At 57.2% G+C, this 22,234-nt stretch overlaps 2 protein-coding genes across 6 annotated transcripts in view; both read left to right on the forward strand.

Annotated features, from left to right (window-relative positions):
- The first annotated feature begins 777 nt into the window (after positions 1-777).
- TUFT1 (tuftelin 1) lies at positions 778-15,441 on the forward strand. Of its 3 annotated transcripts, none has more exons than XM_055792264.1 (13): positions 778-911; positions 5,219-5,293; positions 5,574-5,678; positions 6,088-6,174; positions 8,044-8,124; positions 8,487-8,558; positions 9,184-9,297; positions 10,817-10,945; positions 11,717-11,811; positions 12,444-12,549; positions 13,075-13,158; positions 13,972-14,072; positions 14,406-15,441. In XM_055792264.1, the coding sequence occupies exons 1-13, from the start codon at positions 852-854 to the stop codon at positions 14,458-14,460; spliced, it is 1,164 nt and encodes a 387-aa protein (XP_055648239.1). In that variant the 5' UTR covers positions 778-851; the 3' UTR covers positions 14,461-15,441. The 3 variants fall into 3 exon arrangements, with proteins under 3 accessions (XP_055648239.1, XP_055648240.1, XP_027652329.2); XM_027796528.2 differs by lacking the exon at positions 778-911 and adding an exon at positions 1,531-4,398; XM_055792265.1 differs by lacking the exon at positions 8,044-8,124.
- Positions 15,442-16,449: 1,008 nt separating this feature from the next.
- Positions 16,450-22,234, forward strand: part of SNX27 (sorting nexin 27) — a 32,413-nt gene continuing 26,628 nt past the window's right edge. For all 3 annotated transcript variants that reach the window (XM_055792106.1, XM_055792107.1, XM_055792108.1), the window contains exon 1: positions 16,450-16,761. In XM_055792106.1, coding sequence (XP_055648081.1) covers positions 16,478-16,761 — 284 coding nt within the window. In that variant the 5' untranslated portion in view covers positions 16,450-16,477. The remainder of the gene's footprint in view (positions 16,762-22,234) is intronic.

Raw genomic sequence — 22,234 nt, forward strand, 5'->3', positions numbered from 1 at the left:
ACAGCAGGGCCACCTCTGTCCCCTCTGGTCCGTGTGGGCTGTGGCTCTGCATCGCCACCGCCCAGGGCTGTGCCAGGCTCGGCGTGCCCAGCATCCGGCCCACGGCGTCCCCGCTGCGGCTGAGCCAGCCCGGCACAACCGGTTCTGCCCTCAGCTCCTCCTGGACACGCGTGTCGGGGCCGAGGTCAACCGCCGTCCCCACCCTGTGCCTCGGTTTCCCCAGCGGCTGCTCGGCCCGGTAAGGCGGCAGGGCCCCGCCGTGCCCCAGTTTCCCCCATGGGCACCGTGGCGGGGGTGGGGAGCGGGGGCTCGGGGGAGGCGGCGCTGGCTCCCATGGCTGAGCGTGACCCCAGTTTGGGGCAGAGCTTGTCACGGCTTGGCACACCTCGGCAGGCCTCAGCACAGCTCTGTCGTGGCTTGGCATGGCTCTGGCATGGCTCGGCACGCTTCAGCAGGCCTTGGCACAGCTCTGACATGGCTCGGCATGGCTCAGCACGGCTCTGGCATGGCTCTGGCACAGCTCAGCACGGCTCTGGCATGGCTCTGGCACAGCTCAGCACGGCTCGGCACAGCTCTGGCATGGCTCAGCGGGGCTCGGTGCGGCTCAGCGGGGTTCGGCACGGCTCTGGCCCGGCTCGGCACGGCTCGACAGGGCACCCCACCGCTCGGCGCTGCCGGGCAGGCCCTGGCTTGGCTTGGCGAGGGCTCGGCGGGGCTTGTTGTTGCCGGGCTCGGCGCGGCACGCCGAGGGGCGGGGGGCGGGGCCGGGCGGGGCGGGGGCGGGGCCAGGCGGTGGGCGGGGCCGGTAAAGGCGCGGCGCGGCGGCGGGGCCCGGCAGTCGCGGCGGGGCCATGAACGGGCTGAAGGGCTGGTGCGCGGTGCTGGACGTGCGGCCCCACGGCGAGAGCCCGGTGAGCTGCCCCCCACCCCGGGCCCCCTGACCCCCCCCCTCCCCCCGCCCCAGGCCTCCTCCCGCCGCTCCCGGGGGGGCGGCTGCTGCCCGCGGGGCGTCCCGGGACGTGTCGTCGGTGGAGCGCGGCTGTGCTCACCCGGTCCCCAGCCCGCCCGGCAGCCGTGAGGCGGGTCCGGGGGTCTGTGGGGGGCCCTGTGGCCCCTCCCTGCTCCGGGGGGCTCGGGGGTCCCATCCCTGGGACCTTTGCTGGGCTGCGCCGCAGGGTCCCGGCTGAACCCCAGTGGGGCGGGCGAGGACAGCGAAGCACATGGAGGTGCACCCCGGCGTCGGCGTTGGGGTCCCGCCAGCCCCCCTTGTGCTTACGGGGGACTCCTGGAATCCCGGCTGGCACGTGGTCCTGCGTGGCCATCAAGCCATCCCTGGATAATGTGTTTTTTTGGGTAGTGCGCCCCTCGAGCAGCTGCCGGGGGCAGTGGGGCCAGGGTGGTGGGAACAGCCGGGCTGTTCTGGCGCTTTCCTCCCTGGGTTGTGGCAGGGCCTCGCGTTTTTCCCTTCCTTATCGTTGGGTTTTCCCCGTCGCCGTCGGGAGCCAGGCCATCACCGCGAGGACGGGTGCTGGGTGGGGCTGGCAGCACCCCGAAGCCAGCGCCACACCGGCGCGGCACCCCGGCTTGCCCGCCACAGCTCGGTGCTCCAGTTTTTTGCTCGGGTTTTAGCCACCGGAGGGATCCCCCAAAAGACCGAAGCACCGCGCCGGTGCTCGGCTGCCGTCTGCCATGCCAGCGGCTGCCCGGCTCCCCGGCCCAAGCCCTGCCGGGTGACTCAGCTCTGAGTCTCCTTAGGAGAGTCCTAATTCCCCGCAGCTTTCCCGGCCTTATAAGGAGTGATTGCAGCGCTGGGTTCGTTTGGTTAATGGGTTATTACGGTGATAAGCGCCTCTGTAACGCCGGTGATCTCCAAACGCCAGAGCTGTTTGCTGCTGAGCCTCGGCGATACCCTCTGGGTCAGGTCAGGCCTGTTTTTATTTAACAGTCAGGATGGACAGACAGACCGAGTGCCTTCCCTGCGGTTGCAAAATGCCGCGTCGGGATCGCCAGCTGTGGGTCAGTGCCGCCTCTCCTCCGCCCGGGATGTGGTCGGGATTTGCGTGGTTCCCTCTTCCCCAGGAGTGGAGTTGGGGTCTCTCCCTCCACCCAAAGTGAGGATTTTTGGGCTAGATGATGCAAAATAGACCAAAAGATTTAAAACTGGCTTTGGCGTCCCTGGTTGTCCTAGCTGATACTGCTCACCCTCATTTCCCGGGGATTTGGCTCTGGCCGGGTGGTTGGACCCAAAGGGCTGCTGGGATTTCGGGAACGCCTCCTGGAAGGGCAAGATGGGAGCACGGCCGTCCTGCCGAGGAGCCTGCAACTGCTGGTGCTTCACCGCAGCTGTTGCCCGAACGTGGCCACGTTAATTCATGGTTAATTCCCGAGGCTGGTAGTAAAAGCCATAAACACGCGCTGCCAGGCTGGAGGACCTCTCGGGGTGCACGGTTGGGGCGTTAAAGAAGCGTTTTCTGTGCGAGGAGGGTTTTTTCTAAGCAGGAGATGAGTGTGAGGTACTCCATCATCTTCCCAGTGTGGGCCACGTTGCAGGCGCTCCTGCCTTCCTTGGAAAACAACGGAGGGAGTATAAAACCCAGTGCCCCCTCTGCTCCAGGGCTGGAAGCAGGTGAGTGTTGGCTGAGTGGATTTTATGCCAGCCAGGAGGTAAAGGAGCAGGTAGGGGAGTCCCTGTGACTCCACTACTCCTGTCCCAGCTGAATTTGACACCTCGGAGGGGGAGGACAGCATGTGCCAGCTGCAGCGTCCCTCTGGGTCACTCCGGCTTTGCGTTGGAGGAGCTGCTTCTCCTGGAAACTGCCCCGGCACTGGCAAGGAGCTGATGAAACTCTGGCTGTGGGACGGTAAAAGCAAAGCCCAAAACCAACCCTGCGAGGCCATTGCCAGGGACTGCCGTGCTGGTGGTGTGTGAGATGAGAGCCAAACGTCTCCTCTTCTCCATCCACCCAGTGCCGACCAGGCGCAGCTCACCACAGCTGAGGCTGCTGCAGACAAACAAGCTGGGCAGGGAGTGGTTTGCTTTAACCCAGCCATGGCTTCCACCTCCTGCACCTGCCTCAGCCTCCTTAAAAGCATTTGCCGAGCTGAAAAAGCTGGTTTTCTTCCCCAGTGGGCCAGAGAACCTTTGCTCAAACATCCATCTTGTGTCTGGCCATCCTGCTGCCTCCCCCGCGCTTCCCCAGCGTGGAGGAGGATGGAGACGGCGCAGCCTTCCCCCGCCAGCATTTGCATGGGTGGTTTCCTTGTTGTTTGACCCGAGGTTTGGTAGTGCCGGTGCTGGTTGGGAAGGCACCGGCAGCTCTCAGCTTCCTGCTGCAGCCGGTTTGCATTGGCTCGATGGTGGGTTTCCCCAGGAGCAGGTTTATTTGGGGTCTGCTGGGACAGAAAGCACCCGCGTGCCGACTCCGGATAGTTTTGGCTGCGGGGATGGAAATAGGCTGGTGCTTGTTTCTTATTGCAGTGGATCTTCCCCGAGTGAGCGATTTCCTTGGCAGCCTCCCACCCTTGCCCGGGCTTGACGGGATGGGGATGGTGAGCGTGAGATCCTGGCGCTTGTAAACAAAGCTGTGAGTAAGGACGCTTGAAGGGACTGACATGTGGCTGACAGCTCTGCCAGGCTCGTGCCATGCCAACGCTCCTGCCCTGCCATCGGCGGCCCAGGTGGGAGTGGGCTGCTCCACGCTCTTACCCCCGGCCTTCTTCTGCATCCCGCTTGCTTTAGGCAACAGTAGGATGATGAGTGATGCTTCGCATGCGGGCACTGCCGTGAGCCATTTTCTCTGCCATAAAACCTGAGTGCTTCTTGCATCTTCCCAAAACCACGGAACGTGCTACATCCAGCTGCTCTTAAGTTTTTGTGACCAAAGTTTCCAACTTCTTGGGTCTTGCCAAGGAAAACATTCCCTGGAGTAAGAGTTGCAGACAAGTATCTGGTTAAATGATCCGTACTGCTGAGTGCTAGCAGAGCCCCAGTGAAGTTTCTCTTGGATAATTGTCTTAACAGGGGAGCGAAGGGGTCTGGCTGCATGTTTGTGATCTGTAGGAGGGCTCCACGTTTCCTTGGGAGCTAGAGTTTGTGCAAGCAGTGTATACAAAATATTTTGGAAACAAACAGATGGCTTGTCGAGACTTGGATGGCAAAGAGAGCGCTTGGAAACGGGGAGGCAGAAATACTTTGACGTTGCTTTTGGAGAGCAGGAGGCTGACGTGGCCGAGGTGTGGCGAGGGGCGGGCGCTCAGCACTGCGCGGGCACCTACCTCAGCTCTGCAGTGCTGCCGCCCAAGAGCCCACTGCCGTGGCCACCGCGCGCCAAATAGCTCCCGCATCCGGGGTCGTGTTTAATAAGGACCATGAGCAACAGCTACCTGGATGCTGACGAGGTCTGTTGGGAAAAGGGGGGTTCCACACTGCTGCGGGTGCACGGTGCCGGTGTTGAGCTGCAGAAGGAGAGTGGGCAACCCCATGGAGCGTTTTGGGTGTCTGTGCGGTGCTTTAGGGCTCTTTGTGTGCTCCGGGCATCGCCTCGAAAGCCAGCTGAGCTTTGCACGGTGCTGGATGTGGCTGAAACGCCGTGGCACTGGTAGGAAGGCTTTGGGTGAGGAGTTAAGTGGTAAAGGCAGACCAGCCCCTGGCTGTGGCTGGAGCCTCTGTGGGTGCTCGTGGCCCTGAGCCAGGGAGCGCCCTGCTGCTGGAGTGGGCTCCGCTTGGCCGGGGCTGTGCCTGCAGAGGACAGGCAGAGCCGTGGTGGCGCAGAGAAGGGTGAATCCAGCAAGGTCCCAGCGCATGAGCTGGTAACGGCTGCTTTTGCCCTTCTCCAGGGCTGCTACTGAGTGCTGTGCACTGGCCCCACCGTAGCCAGCTACCGTGACGAAGGACAGCCGTGACGCCTGGCAGCGGAGGGCAGTGCACAAAAATGAGCCTGGCAGTCGCTTCTCCAGCCCATCGGCATTACCTCAGCCTTGGCTGGGCCACGTCTCCTCCAAGCCCTGATGGGTTTGATAAATGTAGTCGTCGTGTGCTTGCTACAACTCATTTTAATCCCAGCGTTACTTCGCCAGCTGCAGCTCAAACCAAGGGGGAAGGCAGCTTGTCCACACGTCTGCAACGATGCTGACCTGGCTCTCGGCTCGTACCAGAGCTGGATGTAAAGAGACTTCCAGGGAATCTAAACTTAAAACTAAATCCCACCTCTTGTTTTAGGAAAGCGTGAAGGTGCTGCGGCTGACACTGCCGAATGACCTCCCCGGCGAGAGGCGCGAGCAGGCGAAACAGAAGGTGGGTCTCCCCTGCAGCTGGGTTTGGTGTTGAAAATACGAGTGTTTGAGCTAACTTCAGGAGGGGGGAATGGGTGTTTGGTGGAGGATCGGTCACTTATGCTTTGTGAATCAGAAAACTCGCCTCCTGGTCTGTTAAACCCTTCGGTGTCCGTTCCCAAGGCTGTGCTCAGTGCTGCGTTCCTCTGCAAAAGTGCATGATGCTTGTTTGACTGGAGCCGGGCAAACTGTTCCAGCTCATCCCACCTCTCTGAAAGCCCTGCCGCTTCTGTCTCTTGCAGCCGGTGGGAAAAGCCTTTGCCATGGTGGCCAACAGATCCAGCAACGGTCACTCCCTGGCCTCCGAATGCATCAAATCCAACGATGGCGATGAGGAGATCATCAAGGTACAGCCACTGGCTCCCTGCCTTTGTGGCAGAGCGATGTTGTTTAATAAGTGGGGCCAGAAAAAAGGTTTTGTCTGAAGCTATGCCGGCAGAAACCTCTCCAGGGCAGGACTGGTGCAGTGCAGCTGGCTGGCAGCACCAGTTTGGTGGGCTTCCCTGGCTTTGGGGGGATGCAGCAAGAACCTGGGGCAGCAGCAGGGGCTCTATGGGGTGGGGGTCACACAGGAGGAGGAGCAGCTTCTAAAAATGCCAGGGAATTAACCGCAAATGGGAAATCTGTGGACAACATGCCTCGGGAAGCAGTGGGATTCCATGTCCCAGTCCCTGCGGAGCTGGGCTTGCTGCTGGTGTTCCCGGGCTGGCCGGAGTCGGGACGGTCTGACGTGCTGCCACTGTCTCTCCTGGGCAGGTTTATCTCAAGGCGCGGGCTGAGGGTGGCATGAACCACGACGAACACGTCAACCAGCTGAAAAGTGAAGTTCGTTACATTCAAGAGGTAGTTAACATCTGCAAGGGGCTCTGGCTTGCGCAGGGGCTTGCGGGTGAGGGTCTGGGGCACTCTGCTTCCCCCGGGGACATCTCCTGGGGTTTCCCCGTGAGCGGTGGCAATGCCCGTGCCAGCTGTGGCACTCGAGCCCCAGCTGAGCCCCAGCCACTCTGGCAAACTGGCAGCGGAGCTGAACTCTCCAGTTTGTTGACTTGCCTGTACAGGGCAGTAGCCTAATCAAGCGCCATAAATTAATTCAGCCTGACTAATTGCTCTGCTATATGGACTGAATTTGAAGAGAATTGCGTGATGACTTTCCCCCAAGGCTGTCCCCTGCATGCCTGGGTGCGGCACAACTAGAGCCTCTTGTTAAAAGGCAGTTTCTTTGGTATGTCTCATCTCCCAAAGTAAACTAGATGATGAGGCTCTCGGAAGTTTAACCCTTGCCTCTGCTCCTGGTGGGGATGTTATTTCTGGAGAGCTGGTTGCAAGGCACTGAAGCGGTTGCATGCATGTTCTGGAAAGCTTGGCCTGAAAAAAAAAAAAAAAAGCAAAGCAAAAAAAAAGAGAAAAAGTGGAGGGAAAATATTAAATGTGAGTTTTCTCTCATGGGGCAGTTTCTGTGCTGGGTGCTGGCCCCAGGAGCAGCGAGGGGCAGATCTGGTAGGGCAGCCTTCAGATCTTCTACGTCATCCTTCTGACTCCTCTGCCAAAACGCATGTTTTTTCCCTTCCTGAAAGCAAACAGCCTGTTCCCGCTGCCTGCTGCGTGCAGCCCAGACCTGCCTGGCTCCCGCCTGCCCCGGGCTGCAGCGCTCTGGGGGTGTTGCTCACCCAGACCTTATCTCGCAGCTACCTGGATGCTGCCGTTTTTCTGTGTGAGCCTTCCCACTCCTGGGGCTTCGGCTTCAGCTTTTCTGATCGGAGCTTTCCTGTAGCACCCCACAGCTCAGATGGAGACAGGAGCTGGCTTTTAAAAGGGCCTCTTAGCAAGAGCTGAGCAGGACTTGGACCTCGTCTGGCCACAAAGGCTGTACATAGCCTTATCAGAATAGCTGAAGCAGCCTAACCGTGCAGTACAACTTAATCCTGCATGCGAAACCCAAGGGAATCGGCTAAACCAGTAAGTCACGGTGGTGGTACCAGTCCGCCTGCATCCAAGAGAAGTGCCCTGCGCTGGGTCGTGGTACAAAAACTGGGGATGACTCAATCCAGCTGGATCAAAGTCATGGACTGCTGTCCCCATGGGCTCGATTGCTGACCCGGGGGCCACACGTGCTCTCACCTTGCCCTGCCGCTGCCCAGTCTCCAGCAAACTGCTTTCCCCCAGCGCCTCAGGCATCTAAAATCAAGAGGTAGGGATGAAGCCATGCTGTTAATGCTTCAAGAAGGCTTTTCTTTGAAAAGCGTTGGGACAGCATTTGCTGTAAAAGCCTGTAAATCATTCCGCTGGCTCACTTGCTCTGACTAATTTGAGTAGCTGCAAGTCAAGACTGTACTTGTCGGCGTCCTGCAGCAAGGCAGAGAGGGAGCTGGGGAACAGCAAGGGTCTTCTCAGCCCTTCAAAGGTGAAGAAGACCAATGCATGAAAAAACAGTAGCTTCTCCAGATTGTTGCCTGGTTGTGGGGGTTTTTTATTAATTTTTTTTTTCCTTCCCATGATCGTGTGGGACAGCTGCCTCACAAGGATGGTATCTGCCAGAGACGGTGCTGCTTGCAGGCAGGGCTATAGTAAAACTAGAGGGTCAGGCTGGCAGAGAAGCCATCGACTGCATATCGGCGCAGGGCATCATAGCAGCCATCGTGCCTTTGTTTGATTTCTGTTAAGCTGAGTGACACTGTCCATGCAGATCAAGCTAAATTGACTTGCCTTTGCCAGGCTAGAAGTTCTTTGAAGAAGCTGCGGGAAGACTTAAGTAGTAAACTTGAGAACAGACAAGGAGATAAACAGCATGCACAGGTAACGGGAGCATTTCTCGGGCATTAAATGACATTGACTTATTAAAAAGATGTCATCTTCGGGTCCGGAAAATGATAGAAGGGGCCTTAAAGATCGAGGCGCTTGTGGCAAATGAAAGCTACATCAGCACCGTTTACACGCAAAATTCAAAACCTTGCACAAGCCCATAACGAGGAGTCAGTAAGCAAAACGCATTGGCTGGCCAAATGCACTATTGCATGTTCATTTGCAGAAAAAAACCCCCTCAGTCTTGAGTTGCTGCGGTGCCCCAGAGCTAGCTGTCTGCATGTGACTGTGCTCTTGCGCGAGCGGCCATGCCAGCCAGCGTTACATCCTTGTCCATCTGTCCTTTGCTTACGCAGGTTGTGCTGGAAAAGCAGAACGGGAGCTGGCTGTACCCTGAGAGGCTGCGTGCCGATTCCTGGGAGGAGCAGGTATGGAGCTAAAGAGGGGGACTGCAGCACTACGGAAAGAAGTATCGGGTTTAGTTTGATCCATTCCTCCCAGCAGGTAACTTCAAACCTCTTCAGCACACGATCGGGTGCTCCTGCAGCAAACCCTAGTCCTTTTATCAGGGTCAGATCAGAAATGGAGGGCAGCTCTATTAAAGCAATAAAAATGTGCATAATGGGTTTTTAAACCTCTGCACACAAGACGTTTTTAGCAGAAGGGATAACAGGAATCTTAAGCTGGTAAATATTTCTCCAGCTCTTTGTCTTTCCCCTGGCTGGGGCAGATGCTCTGGGCTGGGGTTTCAGGCTGGGTTGCTGTGGACCTGGTTCATGTTGCGGGGTTTCAGGTTGCCCAAGTGCAGATCAGGATGGCATCCTGCAAACAGGGCTTGGAAGGCAACCAAAGGATACTGTGTGCGTTATCTTGAGGGCTGGAAGCTGTCGGCTTGAGCGTGGGAGGTGAGGACAGGAGCGCCTTTCGGGTTTTTTTTTCAAGCTGAGAAGTGATGTTACCGGGCTTTGTCACCAGCAGCGCTGCCCACATTGGGGTGGAGGGCTCCTTTGATACCTCCTGACTGCTCATCCTGTCCTGTTACCGTCTCTGCAGGAGGAGGACTGCTCAGGTGAAGACGTCGAAAAGATCCGACAGACGGCAAAGAGGCTGTTCACAAAGCTGCAGGAGGCTGAAAAGCGTCATCAGTTGGAAAAGAAAGCCTTTGAGGTGACTCTGCTGTGCACTTCTCTGCTGGGAAAGCATGATTTTTATTTTATTTTGGTTTTTTTTTTTCTTTTGGAAGCCTGAGGAGCCACATGGGCATGTGAGTTTGGGCTGCTGGAGGTGCCTGGCTTCTCCTCGCAGGGCAGTGGGCTTGGTGCACGCTGTTAAAACACACCAGGGAGTCCAAACGTGGGAGGCAAACTGCCTCCCTGGTTGCCCAGATGAGTCTGAAGACCTAAGTGCTTTCCCAGTTAAAAATCGCATAAAGTAGAAGCAGCAGCCAGGTTGGAAGGTGGTCCCCCCAGACTCTGCCGAGTCTTTCCAACTGTAGCCAGGCTCAGTGTCCAAGAGAGGTGTTTTGTGGGGAATGGGGACCAGCAGAGCATCCCTACAGGTTGCGCAGGGACAAAGGCTGTGGTTCCCCACCACAGTGCTGGGCTGCTGCGGCAGCGCTGGCTTGGGTGGTCTCTCTGGGAGCTCAGCCCCTTCCTCTGCAGGGCTGTTTGCCATCGAGGCGGGCAAGCTGACTGGGAGGCACCCGAGCCCTTTGCACGGGTCTCCTTGGCTTCTGCCTGCCGCGTGGTGCTGACGAAGCTGTCACATTCACTTCCCTCCCTTCTTCAGCCCTGTGATTAATTGTCCCTTTCGGTGTGTCTTCTGGTGACTGCTCATGTCCCGGATGGGCTGGGCCTGACTGCGTCACCTCGCAGCTCTGAGTGTTGGTGACAGCGGTGACGTCCCGGCTCGCATCCTGTCCTGCAGACCAAACTGGTCCTGGCCAGCCTGGGGGGTTCCCTGCAGCAGGTCAGGGGACAACGTCCGCTGGGGAAGTGGGTTTGAGCGACGACCGCTTCCTCCGGCACAGAGATGTCTGTCCGCCTGCCGCGGTGGCACGCGCCCTGGGGATATCAGTCCATCAGTCCTTGCACTTGGGAAGTTGTGGTTTGGTGGCATTTTGTGGCATTTTGGGGTCTGGGGTCAGCTATGCTGCCGGCTGCAGGCTCTGAGCCTGATGGACATCCCCGGGGGTGGCAGAGGAGGGGGTTTTGGTGGTTGTTGATCCTGCCAGCGCTGCCCAGATGTTCTCAGTGTGCCTTGTTGTCTGAGCCTGCTCTCCAGCTGCCGTGGGGACCCCCGGGGACACCCTTGTCCCCTCTCAGTCCCTGAGCCGTTGGTGCAGGTGTGGGGCTGGCTGAGGTCAGTTCCTTGGGCAGGTGGCCCGAGAGGAGCCTGCAAACAGCCCCAGAGCGCGTGTGGCTGAGAACGAACATGTCTCTTGCGTTTGAGGAGCCTTTATTGCTACAGCGTTTAAGCGCTGGCTCCTTTGAAGTGCTTTGAAGCCGGGGAGTTTTCTAAAGAAGCTTTTCTCTCTGAAGCATGTCGGGCTGTTTGCCGAGACGCCCGGCTGCCTGCAGCAGGATCTGCTTGCCAAGGCTTCGAGCACCAGTGCGGCTTCAGGAGAGGGCTCGGGTGTCCAGGCGCGCGAGGGTCAGGACTAAAGGCATCTCCATCTTGCTTGCAGAGGACAGTCTCGCAGTACCAGGAGGAAGTGGAGCAGACAAGCTCTGCCCTGCGGAGAGCAGAGAAGAGCATGGTGGAGAAGGAGGTGCAGATGGATGAGCTGCAGAGACTCATGGCAGGGATGGAGAAGGTACCGTCCCTGAAGCCATGGTGGGGGGCTGATGGGATTAGCAGAGCTGCCTGGTCCCGCTCTGCTGGGGCGGGGAATGGAAGAGCCCAGTGGTGATGAGTTTGGCAGTGCTCAGCGCAGACACCGCAGCGGGTCTTGGTCTGGCTGCAGAGTACCCACCGTACGGAGCATTTGACTTCCCAACCAGGTTTAACCCAACAGCATCGGGCAAAGCCAGCTGCTGGGAGCAGCTGAAAATTGACTGTTGCCAGTTTAGACTCACATTTCCCAGGTCTAGAAGATCTGGTTGGTCTGTGCAGACTCTTCCAGGGATCCTGGAAACGAGTACACAGTCTAGACAGCCACCCAGTTCTTCTCATGGGGGCATGAACACAACCTCCAGCCTTGATTATATATATTTATTTTTTTTTAGCTGTGGTCTGCTCGTAGTACTATTAAAGTCATAAATCTAACAGTGCAGTGCGAGCATGATCTGGGGCTGCGCTCCCTGGCCTGACAGCAGGGAAGGAGATGGGTTGGTGCCTTGCCTGTATCCTAGGGGTAAAGGAGTGGGACGACTGCTGTCGGTCACCTCTGTGGCTACCCTGCCTGCCTGTCTCTTGCATGTAAATTTAACGCTCATGAAAACAACCCGCAGATTCAGCGGGGAGGCTGAGCTGAGCCTGCCTGGCTCCCTGGGTGTTTCTAGCTCCCTGCTGTGCGGCAGAGGCCAGGGAGCATGTGTTGCGACTTGTTTCCGCGTGTGTAACTCGGCCTCTCACTCCGCCACAGGAGCACAGGAGTTTGCTGCTGAAGATGAAAGAAGGTGAAGCAGAGCTGGCGAGGCTGAGAAGCGTGGAAGGTGACAAGCTCGCCGAACAAGACCGGTGAGGCTTGGCCTCTGGCTCGGCTGCCAACTCCAGAGCAAGCCCACGCCGCTGGGTCGGGGTGTCAGCTCGCTGGGGCATGACTGCACATTCCTGTGAAGGGCGTGCTTGCTCTCTGGCTTGCAAAACAGCACCCTACTCCCAAGAGCTGACTAATCTCCAAATACCTCTTGAAGTTTTGCTTTGCTCGGAGAGATCCAGAGCTCTGGAGCTGGGCTGCCCGGAGACCTCTAGCGGCCCCGCTGCAGGCTGGGAGCTCGGGGCAGGTCCTAGGGAGCCTCCGGAGCAGCCGATTCTTCCCATAATGTCAGATTCATTCCACCCAGCTGGTATCCTGGTGCTCCAGGGGCTAATTGGCAGTGGCTTGTTTCTGGAAGGCCTTGTTTTGTGGTCTGACTCTTCCTGATGTTCCTGTGTCCCTGCAGTCTGTGGTTGCTAGTCTTTGTGGCTCCTGCTTGAATAGGTTTTGTCTCTGCCTCTCCTTACCTTGTCTAGCCAAAATATTTCAAGACCTGTGTGGCTGTAGAGGAGACCTGGCTGATAAAAAGCTGCTCTGGGCATAACTGGGTGGGTGCTCCCTTTCTGGGAAGCCATCAGATGGCTCCTGGACTCTCGTCCTCTCCTTTTCCCAGGTCAGCACAGCTGGAGAAGGAGGTGGCCATGCTGCGGGAGAAGATACACCATCTGGATGACATGCTGAAAAGCCAGCAACGCAAAGTCCGCCAGATGATCGAGCAGGTGAGAGAAGTGGGGCTGAGGTGGGAGGACAGACAGGGGACAGCCTAGGAGGACTTGGAGGGGTCAAAAAGAAAAAAAGAAAAAGAAAAAAAAAATATAAGCTGCTTGAAAGCAAAGAACTGGTTTGTGGGGCTGAGGGACCAGAGGGACACAAGTTCAAAGGCAGCCCAGAGCCCTGTCCTGCAGCAGGGACTGACCCCAGGGTGACAGCCCACAGCGCTGCGGCGCGAGCTGCCCTGGGCTGGGGAAGGGAATAAAAGCAGTGTAAAAGGAGCGCTGTGCACCCAGCTTGGCCTGCTGAAAGAGTTAAATCTCAAGCCTGTGAGTGAAGGCTCCTTCACCTGGGGCTTAATTCTCAGACTTAATTTGAGGGGGTTTTTGATTTTTATGCAGACCTCGGAGTTAATGTTGTGGGTGTTAACAGGCAGAAGGGTGGCTGGCTAAGCTGCCCTCCTTCCTAGACATTTCCCTAGCCCAGCCATACACAAGAGGGATTTTCAACTGCTGTGAACTTTTCTGTTACAGCTCCAGAACTCCAAAACGGTGATTCAAGCCAAAGATGCCATGATCCAGGAGCTCAAGGAGAGAGTCGCTTACCTGGAGGCTGAGGTGCATATTAGCAGGGATGTTTCAGGGGGGTGCACAGGGTCTGCTCTGAGCTGGGAGCCTCTCACTGAAACCTCCTGTGTGACAGGTTTGTGTGTGCCTGCGGGTCGTGGCTGCGCTCCCTCACGGCAGTGAGCTTTGCTCTGGGCAGGGTGGCTGGCAGCAAAGCCCTTCCCTGGCACTGACACCTGCTTCATGTAGGAAAACATGCCCTCCGCAGCCCCAGGGGCTGTGCTGGTTCCCCAGGCTGGTGTGGTGGTTTCCAGTGCAGCCTGGGCTGCTGGAGCAGCTGTGAACTGAAGCCGAGTCCAAAATAATCTCATCAAGCACATTTCTCTGGCAGCAAAACCCTCCTTGCTTACAAAGCTGCAGCTGAGTGCATGCGTGTCAGAAATTAAAATTGCATTCCAGCCTCTAGGATTGTAACAAGTGTCAAACCTCTCCTTTTTTGGAGAAAAACCAAGACTGCACTGGCACTTTTAGCATTGTCTTCCCTTCTTGGTGACACATTCTGGTAATTTCTGCATGGGGGCAGTGTGTGTGAGCACAGCCCGCTGTGAACCCAGGTGGAAAACAGGGTCAGGATTGGAGATTGCATGCTGGCAGGTTTCTGGTGGGTGCCCAGCAGGTCTTACAAACCATCCCAGCTCTCCTTTAGTGAGCAGTCCTTCCATGCAGCTAGATTTCTTTTCCCTCAAGAAAAAGCTGCCCCATTGCAAGTGATTATACCAGAGTGTTCCTCAGCAAGCATTCCGTGTGCCTGCAGCCTGCCCGTCCCCAGCTCCTCCTCGCTAACAGTGCCTCCATCTCTTGCAGAACCTGGAGATGCACGACCGCATAGAGCACCTGATCGAGAAGCAAGTCAGTCGGGGTGGCCACAGCTCCAGAGCACGCTCGAAGTCGGAGTATGTGAGCAGGTGTGTGGGGAGCAGGTGCCCTCCAGCGATGGGGGGAAGCCTGTCTGGCTGCTCAGGGTCCACATTCTACCTGGGGCAGCAGGAGCTGCAGTCTGGGAGGTGATGCTGGGACTCAGGGATGTGCATTGTGTGGGGTTTTTTTCTGTTTGCAGAGAGGTCTCTGTTCCTGCATCCCTCCTTCAGGGGAGTACAGGGGAGGAGAGATCCCTCCTGTGGCCGGTTTTGGGGGGAGCTATTGTGACCAGGGCTGGGGCAGGACCCTCTCCTGCAGGTTTTCTCCCCAAACCCCATCCAAGTTCTTCTAGCTGAACAAAACCCCTCTGTCTCTTGCAGCAAAAGGCTGTCAGGCCCCAAGCCACTGCCTCTCATTCGAGTAGTGGAAACATGAGTTTCGAGGGCTGGTCCGAGCTGAAGACTCCCCTTGTTATCGTTGACTGGATTTCCCTGCTTGACTGCCGTCCTCTGGCCTCTGTGCTCCCAGAGTCTCCCCGGAGCTGTCGGCGGAGGGCTGTGCCCTGGAGAACTGTGGCAGCCGAGGACAGATGTAGCCGGGGCGGTCCTGGCAGAGGAAGGAGGTTTGGGAAGCGTCCACATTGCTGTCTCCATTGGGTCCCAAGGTCACACGGATGCCAGTTTGGAGGCTGGGACCCACCAGCCCCGGCGTGGACAAGGTGGCGCTCTGGCTGGAGTGCCAGGCTCGCCTTCCCTGGTCAGTCCTGGGTTTGCTGGGGTTGCTCTGTGAGAGCAGCCTTTGCTTCTGAAGGGCCTCATCCAAACAGAGCCCCCCCTTCAGCTTGCAGCTTGCCAACATGGACTTGGGGTTACCATTTTTTGGTTTAAAAAAAAAATAAATTAAAAATTCACTGTTTCAAAGAAGAAAGAAATCCTCCTTAAAATGGACTCCTTCCTACAATGAAGCCCAACGCATGACAAGTTGGGAGCCTCCACCTCCGATCTCCAGCACGTATCTGGCTGCTCCAGACTTGGCCAAGGCTCACGTGGCCAAAAATCAGTGTATCACCATGCTTTTCCCAAGAGCGTAGAGAAATTGTACCTGACATACGTGTAGTGTTTAAACCCAGAGGCTGTTTGGTTTGTTACCTGTATTTATTTCAATAAATTATTGGTGTTCTTCCAATGATGTGGTGACAGGCATGATTGCTGCTGTCCACCTCCACAGGAGCACAGTTGAGGACTGCCTGTCCCATGTTTGAACTGGAAAATACCAACCAGCTTCCTCTGGGTTTGAGAGTTATTACCTGTCTCGTGTGTGCCCGTGCTCAGGAAAGGAGCTTGGGTACCTCTAGAGGAAAGTTGTTGGCGTTTGTACTGACCATGTTAATACAAAAATACATGTGCCTTAATCCCTCTGACTGTAGTCCATTGAATAGATGTAAACAGTGGAAATGTACGGGGGTGGGTTTGGTGGTTTGGGCTGTGCTGGCTGGGCTCCCTGCTTCTCTCAGTGGCTGTGTGCACCTTCTTTTCTGTTCTTTTTTTTTGTCTTGCCCCTGTGTCAAATGTCACACTCCCAGTCCCATGCTCCACAGGAGTGAGCTGCTGCTGTGTGCTGCAGTGGTGGGTGCTGTGGGCTCAGCTGGCTCCTTTTGGATTGGAATTCAACAGTCCCCCATGGCTGCCCTCTCCGTGCAGCCTGGCCCCAGTGCCCCGGGGTGGGAAGGCAGCTGGGCTTGGGTTGAGGTGTGGCACTCTGATCCAGAACTGGAGCTCCTCCATCTCTACCATAGCGCACCTCCTAGGCAGTTGGAGAGCAGCCTTGTAGCAGCCCCACTGGCGGGGTGTGAGCTGGGCTTGAGGCCAGAGCCTGTGGTGTTTCAGTGCCTCCTTGGTGCTCCTGCTCCACACGGTGGCCTCTGCCACCCACCACTGTGGCAGCCAGGGCTGTGGCTGTGACAGAAGGGAGCCACGGAGAGCGTGGGCCTGCTGTGGCGTATCTCCTCCCTGGGGACAGGGGTTTTCTCCTGCCCTGCCCTGTGTCCCCCTCATGGCCAGGATGCTTGAGGCCTGCAGACCCCCAGGGGCTGGCAGCGAGGCCTGTGGACCCCCAGGGCCCACAGCGAGGCCTGGCCCCAAACTGCCCTTCCCCACCCTGCAGTAAGGCCCCTCTCTGCCACCAGTTGCCTTATGGTGCCGCGTGACGTCACTGCTGTGACGTCACGCCACGGCGCCGCCGGGCACAGCGCCCCCCCCCCCCCTTTACCGCCGCACTACGGCTCCCGGAAGGCCTCGCTGCGGACTACCCTTCCCGGCGTGCCCTGCGCGGGGGGGTGTGGCGGCGGGACTACATTTCCCGGCGTGCCCCGCGCCCGGGAGGGGGGCGGTGCCCTACGGCGGCCGGCGCGGCGGTGGGCGCGTGACGGGCCGGCCGGGTGCTGTTCGCCAAGATGGCGGACGAGGAGGGCGAAGGGCTGCCGCGCTCGGCGGCCGCGCCGCACCGGAACGGCGGCGGTGAGGGGGCCCCGGCGGGGCCGGGCGGGCCCCGCGTCGTCCGTATCGTCAAGTCGGAGTCCGGTTACGGCTTTAACGTACGCGGTCAAGTGAGCGAGGGCGGCCAGCTCCGGAGCATCAACGGCGAGCTGTACGCCCCGCTGCAGCATGTCAGCGCCGTGCTGGGCGGCGGGGCCGCCGACCGCGCTGGGGTGCGCAAGGGAGACCGCATCCTGGAGGTGTGAGTACGGGGGGGGGCCGCCGCCCGCCCTGCCCGGCCTGGGGGGCTGCCTGCCCCCGCGCCGCCGCCACCCCCCGCCGCCGCGGAGGGCCGAGCCCTGGGGGGGGGCTGAGCTTCGCTGGGGGCTCGGTGGGGGTCGGCCGGCCTCCCTGCGTTGGGGACGTGGGGGCTGGTGGGGGTGGTTGGACCCCAGCAGGGGCTTGAGGGGTGGGATTGTTCTGCTCTCACCAGGGGCTTCGGGGGGGGCCCCCCGGGAGGCCGCTGCGCTGCTGCGGGGGTTCCTGAGGAGAGGCCTGGTGTTTGCTCCCTGAGGGCTGGGGGGGCTGCGCTGGGGTCCTCTCACCGGGAGCCCTCGGGGGGCCTGGCCTCCCCTTAGCGGGGGATTTGGGGACCCCTCACGAGGGAGCCTCACATCCCGGGGACCCCCTCGTACAGCGGGGGTGGGGGCTGCCGGCACCCTCTCACCGAGGGTTTTAGGGGGCCTCTTCCAGGGAGCAGTGGGCCGGAGCCTTCCCCGCTGAGGGTTTGGGGTGGAGGGGGCCAGGCTCCGTCTCCTTGAAGGCGAGGCGCTCGGTTTTCCAGGGGGTTCGTCAAAGGATCCCCTTCTTCATGGGGTGTGTGGTGGGGTTGTGGGTGACAGCCTCAGGAAAGAGCCCCTTCCCCTGGAGGGTGAGTGTGGGCTCCCCTTCACCCCCTTGCCCCTGGGGAGGTGCTCCCCCACCGTGATTTCTGGGGGGCATCCCTCGGACGGCAGAGCAGGGAGGGCTCGCAGGCAGCAGGAATATCTGTAGGAGCCACGTCCAGGGATCTGCCTCCCCGGCCGGGAAGGGCTGGTGGGAGAGGGTGGCCACAGTGGGGAATTTGCCTGGGGAGGCACTGAGCTCCTAGAGAAAAGCTGTTCTCGGGAGAGATCCCTGGTAAGGAGGGGAAGTAGGTTAGGAGATGTGAAAGGAGGTGGCTGGAAGGAAGGGGGAGCTCACCCTGAGGAAGTCTGCGGGAGGGGGGAGAGGCCCACAGCTGCAGGAGCTGGGCTGGGTGAGCCCACGGGTGCCCTCGCAAGAGAGCTGGCTGGGGCCGGGATGAGGGGTGCGAGGGTGCAGACCCTCCTCTGATCCGTGGGACCCTCGGTCTTCAATGTAGAGACCCTCCTGGGGGGGGGGGGGAGGTACCTCTGGGACGAGACAGGGGTGTTCTCTGGAGTTGGTGGCCTGCCTTTCAGCCATGTGGCCTTGCGGGAGGCGGCAGAGATGGACGTGCATGCTCAGGGATGGGACCAGCTGCTTGGTTTTGCTTCCTCTCGGTCACTGGGAGCTCTGGTTGTCCAACACTGGGCGGTAGCTGATTCTTGACAGCAAGAATTGTAATGTGAGCCTGAAAACATCTTTCCATGGGAATGCTTCAGCTGTGTTGAAACTGGTCTTCCCCCCTCAAAAAAACCCAACAACACAAACCCAAATCCACAAACCTTTAAACTTTGAGCCTGTGTTTGTGGACTACTGACATCGGTTAAATCGCTTTGAGGGATTTCTGTAGCCTCAGCATGTCAAGGTGTATTTTTCTTAGCGTGTTCCCCTTCGTCTTGCGGTTCTTGGTGTTGGTTCTGCCTGTGCTGAGCTGTGCGATACCTCCTGATCCTTACGTATTTGTACTTCATGCCGAGTTGGTTGAGTTCAATTACTTATTAATTACAGGGATTTCATAGCAGCAGGAATGCTTTGCTGCCAGTCTTTGCAGGCTGCAGTGTGTGAAGGACAACAGCATGTGTTTGGGCCCAGCAGAGGAGATCTGTTCTGACTAGCCCGTGGCTAGAGAGCTGGCCGTGCCTTGCAGAAAGCTTGCTGTTGGGATTTGGCGCTCTCCCGTGTGACCCAAATACTTTACACTTTGATTTTTCTGTGCAGAAGAACCATTCAGGGGGTGAATTCTGCACCTGGAGGATCTACTTGAAAGAACAGCGCTTATTGACCAAGGGGAAATATTTTGCATGCGTTGCAAGGTGCCGAGCTGAAATTCTTCCTTATGCCCGCTGTGGGGAAACACTTAAAATGCCATGTTTGAAATCAGAGGTAGGTTTTGAGGCTGACGCTGGAATGGGGTTCGGTCGCCGGCACGAGGTGAGGGCCTGACCTTTAGTCTGTTGCTGAACCGTGCGGTGGTGTTTGAAAGAATTAAGACCTGCAGATAACGACAGTTAACGAGGGGGCACGAGGGGTGTTTGCTTGTGGCTCTCTGGACCTCTGGCTTCCCCCTCTGCAGGGCAGGGAGCAACTGCGGCTGGAAGGACGGGGGATTTCCTCTTGCTTTATCTGTCACTTATCTCCGGGGAGAAGTTGCTTTTAATTTGGCCATGTATCTTCTTGTCCACTCGCTCTTTTCCAATCTCAGCCTTTGCTTTTGTTAACCTGGCTGCATAAATCAGCCCCCAAAACCACTACGTGGTACCAGCCATGTTGTGGCGGCATCAAGTCCCACTGTCTCTGTATGCTCTGCCAAGAGGACGCTCCTTCTCCCTGGGTCTATTAAAATCCAATTCCTGCAAGTAAATTGTGGCATGGTTGTGAGTTGGAGTAGCAAACAATAAAACAAGACTCCAAAAATAGCTCTGATTTCCCTTCCTTTCCACAGCAGCACCCTGCGCACAATGGTGGGGGTGGGGTTCCCTGGGAGGCATGGGGGCCCATCCGCTGCAGCAGCTGCTTCCCTGGCACAGCAATCCGGCCCCAGCACACGGTTCGTCTGCCCGCAGGACCCACAGCAGGTTCAGCAGCGGCGGTGAACTCGCCAAAAGCCGGGCTGCCGGGCTGGAGCTGGGCAGTGGGGCCTCAGGAGTAACTGCTGGCCGTCAGTGTCTTTGGAGATCTCACGTTGTGTCTGAGTGCCGAGAGCACGTGCAGGGTAGGTGCTCTCCAAACAGGCTGTTTATTCCCAAGTGGGACTTTGTTTCTACCTCCTGCAACCCGGAGCAAACTGGCCTGGGAGAGAGTTTTGTGGAGAGGCTTTTTGAAGCTTGAGAGGTGAGGCTTCTCCATGGCCTTGGTGGAATTAGTGAGGCTGCTGCAGAGTAATGGGGTATTTAGCACGTGGTAACTCTTGTCGCTGGGGTCTGTTGCCCCACGGCTTTTCCCAAGCCCACTCTGGAGATTCATGGTGCTGGAGGACCCAGAGACCTCCCGTCCCTGCACAGCTGAGGGCTCCGGCCACAGTAACAGCAGCGTGGTTTTTCTCTGTGAGCTGGAGCGCAACCTGCTTCCCAGTCCTCATCCAAAATCAAAGGGTGTTTCAGGTGTTGTCTGAAGAGTTTATTTAGGGTCCTGTGCCCGCTACACGGTTCTTCCTTGCCATCCTTCGCTGCATCACGTTCCTGTATCTAGCGTCTAGCTCAGACCTCTTGCTTTTGAAGGCTGGTTTTGCAACATAGCTATGGTGTGCTCTCTAATCTTCTTAGCTGGTTGTGTGTTTGTGGGTGTTGAGGGCATTGGAGACAGACAATGAAAGCTAATTTAGTTCTTGATTATCACCCTGAATGACAATCATAACTAATCTTGACAGAAGAAAATCTCACTAGCGTTTGCTTTGTTTGCAGAGAAGCTCACTCAAAAATAATTGAACAGATAAAAGAAGGGATTTGTTCTCAATATTACTGAACTGTGCGCAGCGGAAAACTGGTCTGATCTAGGTGTGATTGCGAGGGAAGGGGGATACCGTACCAGAGGATCAGTCTCCATCATTCGTTCCTGCATCAGAGAAGCGTCTGAAACGGTCGCAGCACTGGCTGCTTCAAGGGAAGGTGTCGTACCCCTCGATACAGGGCTTGATGGATTAACCCCCACCAGAGACTGCTGCTTCTGAACCTGAGTGGGACTGACTTGTTCCTGGTGTGCGGGGTAAAAGGTATTTCCTTTGTGAGATTAAACTCTTTATCACTTCTTGGTCTAAAGTCTAATTTTGTGATCAACTTGGAACAGAAAAAGCTGGTTTTGCTTTGGATAAGTCCAGAACAGTCTGTAGAAAGGAGGCAGCAGCCGCATGCTCTGCTTATTCGCAGTATTTTGCTGCTTGCACACAGGGCCAGAAAATTCACTATACAAAATGGTCAGCGGGCTTTACCTTGGTCAAAGCCTTTAAGGGTGCCCCTGTCCTTAACCTCAGATAATTTAGGAAGTGGATTGAATCGGTGTTGGAAGCTTTGTCTTATGCGCCTGGATGTGGTACGAAGGTGGAAGACGTGTGGGGGTGCACAGCCCGCTCGCTGCCTCAGAGGTGGGTTGTTGTTCGGCTGTAGCTGCAGCAGTGGGAACTCACGAAACGTGTTGAGTATGGCTGGTGGCCTTGGCGGACCTAAAACCCCTCTGATGGCCAGCTGATCGGTGTCTTTGCTCCCCCTGCCTCTTAAACACACCGTCTTCCCGGCAGCATTCCTGAATTCACCCCGGCTTTTCCGGGCTCCGTCCCTCGCTTTCCTCTGTGTGTTTTTGGAGCATTTTACCATAGGTCAGCATCTGTCCCCCGCTTATGAACAGGGCTGCTGAAGCACAGGGAGTGGATTTTCCTGGTTAAGGCTGTAGATTAGAACTGGGAATAATTCGGGTCTCCTGATTGCGCCTTTCAGCCTCTGCTGGGTGTGCTCAGTAAGGCTGGCATTGGCTGTTTGAGTGAAAAACTGCAAATGTATCTCTTCTTTCTTGAGAGATAACAGCAGTGGGTAAATGAAGAACCCTCGTGTGCTGGGTTTTCCATTAAGTGTACAATTAGATAAATGCAAGAGCCTTTTTATCTACCCTGGTTTAACACTTCTGCAGTCTATTTAAACAGAACTCTGTATGTGCCTAGGAATGGGCACGATGACTGAAGCTGGAGAAATTTAAACCCATTTCTGCCACCTACGTGCTCTGCTCCTGCTTTGTTTGGCTCAAGATAACAAAGCAAATGGGTCAGTCTCTGTAGGCTCGGTGGAAATGGCTCCTGACAGGGAAGAGCTGCTGGGGATGTGTTGGACATTGGTGCCTGGTGTGGTGTCGGCTGGATTTTGTACCCACTGTTTCCCTTCCTCGTTCACCAGCCTGAGTGCTGAGGAAGCAGCGATGGACAAAATACAAGGCAGGGGAGAGTTTCTTTTTGCTGAGAGTCAAACCTGTGCTCACAAAACGTAAGCTGCGGACCAAAAGGTGGTCGAGAGGCCTCATAAGTGCCCACGTGCCGGGCTGCTGTGGGACTGGGATGCTGTTTTGAAGAGCTGGAGTGCGAGACCCTGCCAGGCTTTTCACAGACCTCTGGAGGCGCATCCTGTGACGGTGGTTTTCAGTGTGTGGTCTGCAGAGTCCTCGGGGGCTCATTGATGCTGCTTGGAGCTCTGTGGAAGAGCACGGCTGGGAAAACAAAGCTGCTGTCACGGGCTTGAACTTGGTCGTCAGCAGCTTGAACTGAGCCGGAGAAGAATCTGGGTCTACAAAAAGAACAGATAAAAACCATTGCT

The sequence above is a fragment of the Falco peregrinus genome, chromosome 19 (genome assembly GCF_023634155.1).
Source record: "Falco peregrinus isolate bFalPer1 chromosome 19, bFalPer1.pri, whole genome shotgun sequence".
NCBI classification, from domain to species: domain Eukaryota; kingdom Metazoa; phylum Chordata; class Aves; order Falconiformes; family Falconidae; genus Falco; species Falco peregrinus.

Excerpts from the sequence above, each read along its gene's own strand:
- TUFT1 (XM_055792264.1), top strand. The coding sequence starts at position 852 with ATGAACGGGCTGAAGGGCTGGTGCGCGGTGCTGGACGTGCGGCCCCAC. Across the intron at positions 8,559-9,183 it reads CCGATTCCTGGGAGGAGCAG|GAGGAGGACTGCTCAGGTGA; the intron begins GTATGGAGCTAA and ends CCGTCTCTGCAG. Across the intron at positions 10,946-11,716 it reads TCATGGCAGGGATGGAGAAG|GAGCACAGGAGTTTGCTGCT; the intron begins GTACCGTCCCTG and ends ACTCCGCCACAG.